The 10000-nt window shown below is 42.1% G+C and overlaps 2 protein-coding genes across 2 annotated transcripts in view; both read right to left on the minus strand.

The window, feature by feature from the left end:
• Positions 1-3939, minus strand: part of LOC138059276 (tryptophanase-like) — a 6113-nt gene extending 2174 nt beyond the window's left edge. The window contains exons 1-2 of the mRNA XM_068904844.1: positions 3603-3939; positions 749-2097 (exon numbers count right to left, since the gene is read on the minus strand). Of these exons, the coding sequence (XP_068760945.1) occupies positions 749-2097; positions 3603-3611 (1358 nt within the window). The 5' untranslated portion in view covers positions 3612-3939. The remainder of the gene's footprint in view (positions 1-748; positions 2098-3602) is intronic.
• A 4467-nt stretch (positions 3940-8406) lies between these two features.
• LOC138059297 (protein kinase C and casein kinase substrate in neurons protein 2-like) overlaps positions 8407-10000 on the minus strand; it is a 12132-nt gene continuing 10538 nt past the window's right edge. The window contains exon 4 of the mRNA XM_068904865.1: positions 8407-10000. This exon is cut by the window's right edge and continues 948 nt beyond it. The gene's annotated coding sequence lies outside the window, so the exon portion shown is untranslated.

A 10000-nucleotide genomic window follows, 5' to 3' on the forward strand; every position in this document is an offset into this window, starting at 1 on the left:
AGCGCTGAAAATATGGAATACTAGTGATTGTTTATGTTCAGGTTCGTCTATTTATGTAAGCTATAGACTCGATGTTACATGGAAACTTAACAAAAGCGGAGGAAGCACAAGAAACGTGACTAAAGCTGCTTTCACATTGATTATTTACCTCGTAATGCGTAATGATATGTTTTACGAGCCCTGGCTTGCTTTTAAGTTTTAGTATCTCAGTCTTAGAAGCTTAAGTGTACCTAAACTTAGGACTATGTAGAAGATTGCATGTGTAAATGATCACCAGAAAAATGAAGAAAAAAATATCAGTGAAAAAAATGGCGACTAAAAGTTAAGATCTGGCGACCAAAATGGCGCCTTACTAAAAATGTTAATTTCGAGCCCTGAAGTCTAACCATTTGCGGATGTAATTACAAAAGGCAAAACTCTCTCCTCAGTTATTTGAAATCCCCCCGAAAAGCTTAGATAGACCCAAAAAGCCATATAATGAAGTGAAAGTTGGAAGATAATCGCATTTAGTTGAGAATGTTAAGCAGTTGCAATAGAAGACTGCGAAAAGCCACGCGTGAACGGCATTCGAACCCAGGATACGTCGAGCGATTGCGATGCACTTGCTCCGTCTACCAACTGAGCCATCAAACCCGTTGAAAGCTGCTCAATCGCGAGTTCACCGTACAAGGGGAACAAATTGATTTTTTAGAATATGTGAAACTTCATATAATTATTCTAACAAATCCAAACCATATAAGAATCTTACCTCATGTGAGATTCAGTGTATGTGCGACGTGGAATCGCCAGTCGAAACAACTCTTCGTGCTCTATGTCTTCCTCAAAAACATTATCATCAAGGCCATTCTCATCTTCTGGGTTTTCTTCTGCACTGGAGGAATCGACGGAATCAGCTTGCTTTGCTTGGCTCCCTAACATAACCGCGCCGACTTCTGCCCCACGGATCCCCCCTTCTATGTAAAGCGCACAACCTAGTGCCCATGCAGGAAACTTTTCCCGTGGAATGTGGGGAAGCATTGCGCCTGCGTCAATATATACAGCGTGACCGCCAGGTGGCGTAACAATAGGAACGTTGTTCTGGACCAACAAGTCCGCCAGAAATTTAACAAAGCCAATTTGATAACGCAAATAATCTTCTTCCACAACTTCGTTCAAACCCACCGCTATAGCTTCTAAGTCCCGACCAGCTAATCCCCCATAAGTCGTAAATCCCTCGGTTATCAAGAGTTCCTTGCGGCATTTTGAAGCGAGCTCCCCGTCGTTTACCGCTAAAAAGCCACCGATGTTTGCTAGGCCGTCCTTTTTCGCCGACATGGTGCAGCCGTCTCCATAAGAGAAGATCTCTCGCGCGATCTCTTTAGGGGTGCGGTTGGCGTAACCTTCTTCCTTTATTTTAATAAACCAGGCATTTTCAGCAAAACGGCAGGCGTCGAAGAACAGCGGAATCCCATACGATCGGCACAATTTAGACACCGCCTTGATATTCTCCATACTGACAGGCTCGCCGCCAACCATATTATTTGTTATAGTAATCATTACGAGTGGAATCTTCTCTCTGCATTTTGCAAGAACACCTTCCAGTTTCTCTATGTTCATGTTCCCTTTGAATGGAACATCCTTACTTGGTTCCAAGGCATCGGGTGTCAAGAAATTCTTCGCCTGGCCTCCTTGAGCCTCGATATTTGCCATGGTTGTGGCGAAGTGTGCGTTGTTTGGAACCAGATCCCCATCTTTCACTGAACACCGAAACAGAATGCGCTCCGACGCGCGGCCCTGGTGCGTGGGGATCACGTGACGATATCCAAAAATTTCCTTGACAACCGCTTCAAATTTTCGGTAACTTGGAGAGCCAGCGTACGACTCATCTCCGAGCATGACCGCTGCCCACTGCTCACTGCTCATCGCCCCAGTCCCTGAGTCTGTAAGTAGGTCGATCATGATGTTCTCAGAGTTCAATAGATACAGGTTGTGATTGGCTTGTTTAAGATGCTTGATTCTTTCGTCTCGGGTCGTCTCTTTGAGCTTTTCGATCGATTTGATTCTAAATGGCTCAAAGAACGTTGTAAATTTGTGCTCTTGCATAATGCCGGCAGTGCTCTGAAAGAGAGAAAAAACAAAAGTGACATGAACTCTGTCACTGTGTCGTTGCTTTGACGTAGAAAACAACTGTTTCAAACTCAGAGGTCGGGTAGGCGCAGGAATACGCCGTTTTCGAACGTTTTACGGAAATCAGTGATGATAACTAACGTGAAACGAAAAACCGGAAAAATCATCTCTTACTGTTATGAAGGTCAAGAGAACGAGAAAATCATGAGAGCGAAAGATGATGTAGCATCGATATTGCAGAAGCCCCCAAGCAGAGCAGATTAAGTCTCCCTTTACTAACTACGGTGAGAACAAAATTCACGTCGATGAAGTTGTCACTAACGCGAAAAGGCTCTTCGGTTCAACTGCAAGTAATATTTTTCGACCGGTGTCACACATTTGGTAGCGACTTTTACGCCACAAAGAGAAAAACTTGAACAGAACGGATACACGATGAAACGAACGGCTCTACAGAAAGCTATGGTCACACCGCTGTTTCTTGGTCATCCTCGGAGACCCAGGGGCAGATCGCGGAGGCAAGGGGAAGTCTAAACGGGCAAAAGAAAATGGCGACAAAGAAAAGCATAGTTCTTTGTCTCCATTTTCTTTTGCCCGGTTAGACTTCTCCTTGCCTCCGCGATCTGCCCCTGGGTCTCCGAGGATGTTTCTTGCTCAAAACTGTAGGAAACGTTGGACTCTTGACCCATTCCGTTCCATTTTGCTCTTTCGTGTAAACTGGCTAACAGTCTCGTGAACCTTGCTGGCAACCGTCACAATTTTTCTTCATTGTGACAACGGAGAAAAATTGCTTCGTGAAACATAGCCTACATGTATGGCCAAATTTAACTAGGGCAAGCGGGATGGCATTCCTTAACAGCACCAACCACATTTTTTAAGGTCTCAAATGGGAAATCAAAAAGATTATCACTTGGTCAATTGCCATTGTTAAAAACAATTCGTCCAGGATTACTTGATTGAGGCACTTCAAAAAAAAACAATAACCCCGTTGTCCATCATCCCGTTCAAAACTGAAGATGGTTCTTTAGATTAATTTAGGTTAAATTACCATTGTTGCGACATTGTGCATCACAATTGACTTGCAACAGTTGACTTGCAACAGGAAGCGTCAACCCATTGCAGAGCATTTTTTCATCAAAGACGCTGATATTTACGGGCGCGTCTTTCGTTAACCCTCGTCAATTATAAATTTAGCTTCATTTGTTTGCTTTCCATCTTAAAGCATATTGTCCATTTCAAATGATGCATCGTGTAAGATGTCAATCTCAGTTGAGTCACTTTCGCTTGTAGCGTGGAACCGTAACGAACGCGGCGTACGCAATATTGACGTTAGTTTCAGTTGGTGCCGAGAAAAATGTATAAACAAACAAGTTATGACAAAAAGAACCGATATCAATTTCGTGAGATTGGCGCTGTTTTTGCTACGTTAAATTTTGGTGTATGATAGATCTCAACGAACCGGAAAATACAATATCACAAAATTTTCCGGTTTTCCTTACCTCAATCATTTACCCGTCTGCCAACTACTGAGTGCTTGAACATATAATTCCGTGGAATGTTCTCGAGAAAATCAGGGCCCTGAGCTTTAACTCTTGTCTCAAACTTGAGTTTGCGAGTAATGCAAGCGAATTAGGCTTGTGTACGCTGCTAAAAATACCCATGTATCATGCAATATCGAAATACCGCGAGATTATCTTAAACGATTGGGTCCGATTACAATAGAAAGTCTACCCCGGGATGAAATTTCAGTCGCCGAAATTGCATCCCGTAGATGCACGAAATTAATCCTTACGAACTGTTCTCCGCCCACCATTTTTCCTCAGAGAGGCTGATGACATGGAATAACTTAGCCCGCACATGAGACTCCAAATAGGCTTTTAAGGAAAAATGCCATATTTAAAATGCCTCAAGTTCCAGTCCAAGGTGGAGATTCCGGGTCATTTCGGTTCTGTAGACTCAAATTTCAGTCTGGGTCATTAGTCGTGCTTACCATTCAGCAACAGTATCCCGGGAATTTTGGTTAAATGTAAAATGGAACAGTCAGTTTTCGGAAAATCCGTTTGGAAAATGTTGACTAGCTTTAGAGGTACCCCTGTTTTTCCGATCGGAACGGAAGTTTGCGAAATTCCCGTACCGTTTCACCGATTCTGGAGTTTCCAGACCTTCTTTCGTGCGAATCGAGAGATAAGGGAACCAAGCTTTGAAATTAAATGCTAATTGGAATTTTTTCCGTTTGGCCGGTATACAGTGGACCTCTATTCAAGGGCACCCACGGGACAAGGGCAGGCGTCCCCTGAATAGAGGCTGGGTTGGATACAAATTTTTCCGGGACCAAATTCTGTGTCCCCTGAATAGGAAGTGTCCCAATTAATGAAGTATCCACTGTACTTGAATTTTATGCAACGGTCACCCCAACCGGAATTTTCCGGTCACCCCAAACCGCAGACTACAGACTGTGCAGACCGTGTAGGCAGGGGTAAAATGTGGTGTTACCCTCACTATAATTGAGAGCTAACCAGAAACAGGCTAACCTGAATGTTATTTGAGGCTAATTAGGCTACCCAGATCGTACTCAGTCTCCCTGATCCGCAATTACCTCGTTCTGTTTTGAAAGATCTATTACATAACAGTTTTACAGTTTGCCACTAAGAAGAGTCATTTTATATTTGATGGCCAAAATTACGATCAGATTGATGGTGTAGCCATGGGTTCACCTTTAGGCCCCGTTTTGGCTAACATTTTCATGTGCCACTTTGAAGAAAAATGGTTGATGAAGAGCAGGTTCTGTCCTTCACTTTGGTTCAGATATGTAGACGACACCTTCACCATGTTTGACAACAAAGACAATGCGAATGAGTTTTTAAGTTTTCTCAATAGTCGCTAGTCGACACGATAGCATCAAGGTTACTATTTATAACGGTTCGAAGAAAACAATGAGATTCCATTTTTAGACATCCTTCTCAAACGCTGCCCTGACAACACTTTGTCTACATCTGTCTACCGGAAGAAGACATTCACAGGCCTTTATACCAAGTGGGATTCATTCACACCTCGCAAGTACAAAATCAACCTCATCCGCACTCTCACCTATCGATGCTTCCGAATTTGCTCCTCGCCATCTTTATTAGGCCGCTATTATTACTTTCGTCAATCTCAAGATCATATTCCAAAACACACGCCGCATCAAATCTTTTTTTCCATACAAAGATCGCTTGAACCGATCTCAGAGGTCCAAGGTCATCTAAAAAGCTGTTTGCTGGAACTGTGATGAATTCTACATTGGCAAAACAAAACGAAGACTCCATGACAGAAAAACAGAACATTTCAAGGCCCTCGCTCAGCCATTGCTGATCATGTGAAAACCACTGGTCACGACATTAAAAGGGATCACTTTAGCGTCCGGACAAACCGACTTTCACTGCAAAATTAAAGAGACTTTGTTCATTCGAGAGCTAAAGCCTTCCCTTAATGTCAATATTAGTAGTGAGAAGTTGTTGCTGTTCGCGCTATTACTCCTCATTATGTCTAGACACGTGCTGCTGCAGATAATTTTATTTTCTCAGTCTAGGTTCCAGACCTAGACTGACGATATACATATATATAGTTTTCAAAAATTGTAACGGTCACTTTTGAAAATGTATGTTGACTTGCATACGAAACGTTAGTTCTATATAAAAAATGCGTTGGAATACAATGTTTATCAGGTTTATCACCGCTGTTTGTGTCATTTTCTTAATCAAGCTACGATGCCCTAAGAACAAGAGTTTATACCAGGCTAACCGAATTTTCATTTTACAGAAGTTCTGCAGTCTGCAGTCTGCTGCTTTTCAGTGTCCCGGAATTTTTCAACTAATTATCAGCACCCTGAGAATTTCAGCAAGGACAACGGCAAACGTCACTTTAACTATAACATCGCAAGCACTTCGAGATTACTCCGTCTTGTCAGAAGCTCATGGTCTTGTTCACGTTGTCGCAGTGGTCTACTCGAAAGCTCAGTAAGCTTCTTTGGTTACTGCGCACATTCTAAAATTTTCACGGTAACTTTTTACGTCACAAAAATGACCGCATCTTTTCAGCAATAATTGGTGTTTTATATGGTACCATAACATTGCTGTTAAGTGATAAATTGTTGTAGAGTCAATCCTTCTAATAAGAAAGTTTCTTTCAAGTGTTAAACTGCTTTGAGCCACCATAAATGTACTTCAATGAAGAACTTTTTTTTTGTACACTTTCTGTACGGGCGAACTATCTTCAAGTGGATGGGTACGAACGGTTTTAAAGTAAAAATAGAAAATGAATTAGATAATCATTAGCTGTTGTCCTTCAGTAGCATTTTGTGGTTAATGATTCCAAGTTCGAGTGAGGCCTAACACTACTGTGACGTTTTTATGCCCAATTATTCCATCAGAGATCAACCCTAGTATTGGAATTGGGCCCACACAAGGACAGAGAAAAACGGTAGAGCGGCGGTGATCTAATCCGAAGGTCGTGGGTTCAAATCCCACCCTGGTCAGAGTTTTTCTCTGTCCTTGTGTGGGCCCAATTCCAATACTAGGGTTGATCTCTGATGGAATAATTGGGCATAAAAACGTCACAGTAGTGTTAGGCCTCACTCGAACTTGGAATCATTAACCACAAAATGCTACTGAAGGACAACAGCTAATGATTATCTAAACTATTGTAGGCTTGGGCCGAGCCGAATTTGTCCTTGTGAATAACATCTCACATACCCACGGCCTGCTCCCGTTCTGGCCTTGTAGCTCAGTCGGTAGAGCGGCGGTGATCTAATCCGAAGGTCGTGGGTTCAAATCCCACCCTGGTCAGAGTTTTTCTCTGTCCTTGTGTGGGCCCAATTCCAATACTAGGGTTGATCTCTGATGGAATAATTGGGCATAAAAACGTCACAGTAGTGTTAGGCCTCACTCGAACTTGTAAACATTAATTGAAAATAAATTAGTTCATCGTTACACGCTCGCGTTGTAGTCAAAACGTAAAATTTGGGGATTTCACGTTGCTGTGTTGTGGAGCACGGCAAAGAAATGCACGGAAATTCGTGCTGCACGAGTATTTTTCTGTTTTTTAAACAAGCACATTCGTGCTTGTCGGCGTTGTAGTTGCCTAGCTGCCGCCTTTGCTTGTTTGTTTGTTATTTATTTGTTTGACCAGGTTAAGTTTTGGCAGCTATTCAGCTGATGTGGACCTGCTATACCCACCCACCCATATACTCACAGAGGACAGCCACAATACCGGGAACTTAATACCCTACTCTTCTCAAATAGTGTGTGGGTTCTTTAACGTCCCACAGGGAACTAATGAACATGGAAGATATTTGTGAGACGGGGCCTACGGTTTCTAGTTCTTATCCGAGAAGACTTGAAAGTCTAACCAATTACAAAAGCAGAACTTTCTCCTCAGTCATTTAAAGACCCTGAGTGTTGGTCCGGCCGGAGTCGAACTCACGACCTCCCGCGTGACAGCCCGGTGCTCAACCAACTGAGCCACCGGTGCGTGCGCAGTGCTTTAGCTTGCGTGACAGGCGTTCGAATGGGAAGGGAAAGGGAGAACAGACCATTTTATGGATACGGCGGCTCTTTCAAAATCCATTTTTTCAAATAGGGAAGATATCTGTACACAAACATTGCTTTTGTTAGTCAAATTTCCCAACCACAGAAACAAAAGACCTTTTCTTTTGACAGCCAATGGGGCTCTGGTTTGCACATTAATAACAATGGCTGACGTCAACGATATCTTCCCTATTGCTATTATGAGATTTTAAGGGGGCAAATTAGTGTGCATTTGCCCCCTTAGAATCCCGCCGCTGTGTCCGTAAAATGGTCTACGGCGGGAGAACGAGGAGAGCGTGCGTCTTCCTCGTCAGTTTCTCGCGGGTCCATGTCTTCCTCTCCCCTTCGAATGCCTGCCACGCAGGCTATCTTTTCTTGAACTCCCCAATTATCATGTTTGCGTTTTGCCACAAATCTAAAACACAGCTGGTCACATTCCACAGGTCACGACTAGAAGTCCCTGCACCTATGATGAACAACTAAGCCAAAAGTTTTCCCTAGACATGTAACAACTTAGGGCTAGGAGACTTATTATCTGTAGCACAGGGACATGTACACTGACCTGTGACCCGTCATTTGCGGTGTTTTAGACCCACTGCAGGTAGTATCATTCGAGGAGGTAACAGAACGTTTCGCCCCGCCGCCGGTTCAACCCAGCTAAGTTCGCCCCACAGTTTCGAGTTCGACCAATTTACCTAACCGCACATGATTTATGATTATTCCGACAAATCGATGGCTCTTTGGTCTGTCTCTAAAGGAAGACCCCTTTATTACTAGCAGCTTAGTTCAGCTTACAAATCAGTTTCACCCTAAACAATCCTTGAACTGAGCGTCAAGAAACATAGAATTGAAACTTGTATTTCTTTGTTTTTTTTTTGTCCAGGAGGGCTTTCCAATATCTGGAGGTACAATGTGCATTACAGCTGAATTTACTACTCATAAATAGTACCTTTTGAACATGACATACCAAGCATAATTATTTAGTATCATCAAAATTATATATCGATTATTTTGTGCCATTTCAATTATCTCATTAAAAATATCAAACTATACACTTTGTGTCGAGATTACACGTTAATAATAAGCCAAACAGAAACAAACATTGTTGCCTTAGTTTAACCACCTGGGGCCAGTTACTCGAGGCCTGGTTAGCGCCAACTGTTGGTTAAGAGGTATCAAAACCTATAGCTTTCCACGGCATTTAATGCTGGTTGGCACTAACCCCGCTTCGAGCAACCCGGGCCTGGTTGTATAACGTTGTGATACATTAGCTTGGGCCAGGCGTTCCACCTATTTATAACATTTATATTGTTGGAACTCATGCATGCATATATGTACAAGACATATCAATTAAATACAAGATACAATCTCACGTAAATAAATGTGTTGAAAGAAAAAGAAAGGAATGACTATAATGGAACTTAAAGGGGTTATGTCACGTTATTTTAGGGTGTTTCGGGGAAATCTTTAGTTAATCACGAGTTTAAAACTCGAAAATGGTGATGTAGAATTCTTTTACTGACAAAATTATCATTACATCACAAAGATGATTTTGAGCAAAAACGACCTTTATCCAGGCGACTTACAATAACCTTGAAAACAGTCCGACCGACTTTTTGCAAGATTACCCAAATAAAATCCGTTTCAATATTGTCCATCTGTGTCCATCCATGCTTTTCTTTCCTTTGTAGCATTGTTCAACAGTTTTAAGTGGTTATTGCTGCAATGTTCCATTCTACTTTTTGGGCATTTTGGGTGTCATGAAATTACATCATTTTGGTGACATAGCCCCTTTAACTACCTGATACTTCCATACTTTTTCAGTTTAACCATTCCACCCCCTTGACTACCAAACGTGGGGAAAATTCAAATTTTGCTGTGAGCTCTAGGCCTTCAAGAGAATTCACATTCGCATGGTATGAATGGTTGAAAAGTGAGAACAAAATTATATTGATTTACAGAGCAAAAAAAGCCACCCTTTCTGCTAAGTTACCTAAAAGAAACAAAATTACCAATGCCTGGCAATGAGTGATGAGTATGAATAATGATTATTTTGATTGACTTGGATTGATTTCCCACATGATTCAAGTGGTGAGCACCTAAAGTACGTGGGGGGGGGGGGGGGGGGGGGCGGGGGAACAGCTTATATTTTTTTTAAATAACAATGATTATTGTCCTTGTTTGGATTTGCTTTGGATAGCAAGCTACTCACATTGTACCTTATAAGAATATCTACATGATCCTATAATTCTAGCAAGTCAACAAAACAGTGTTGATCGTTTAATATTATTTTCTATTATTGGGAGGAACAGTACCAAGAAAGGCATTTATGT

This window comes from Montipora capricornis, chromosome 8 (assembly GCF_036669925.1).
Source record: "Montipora capricornis isolate CH-2021 chromosome 8, ASM3666992v2, whole genome shotgun sequence".
NCBI classification, from domain to species: domain Eukaryota; kingdom Metazoa; phylum Cnidaria; class Anthozoa; order Scleractinia; family Acroporidae; genus Montipora; species Montipora capricornis.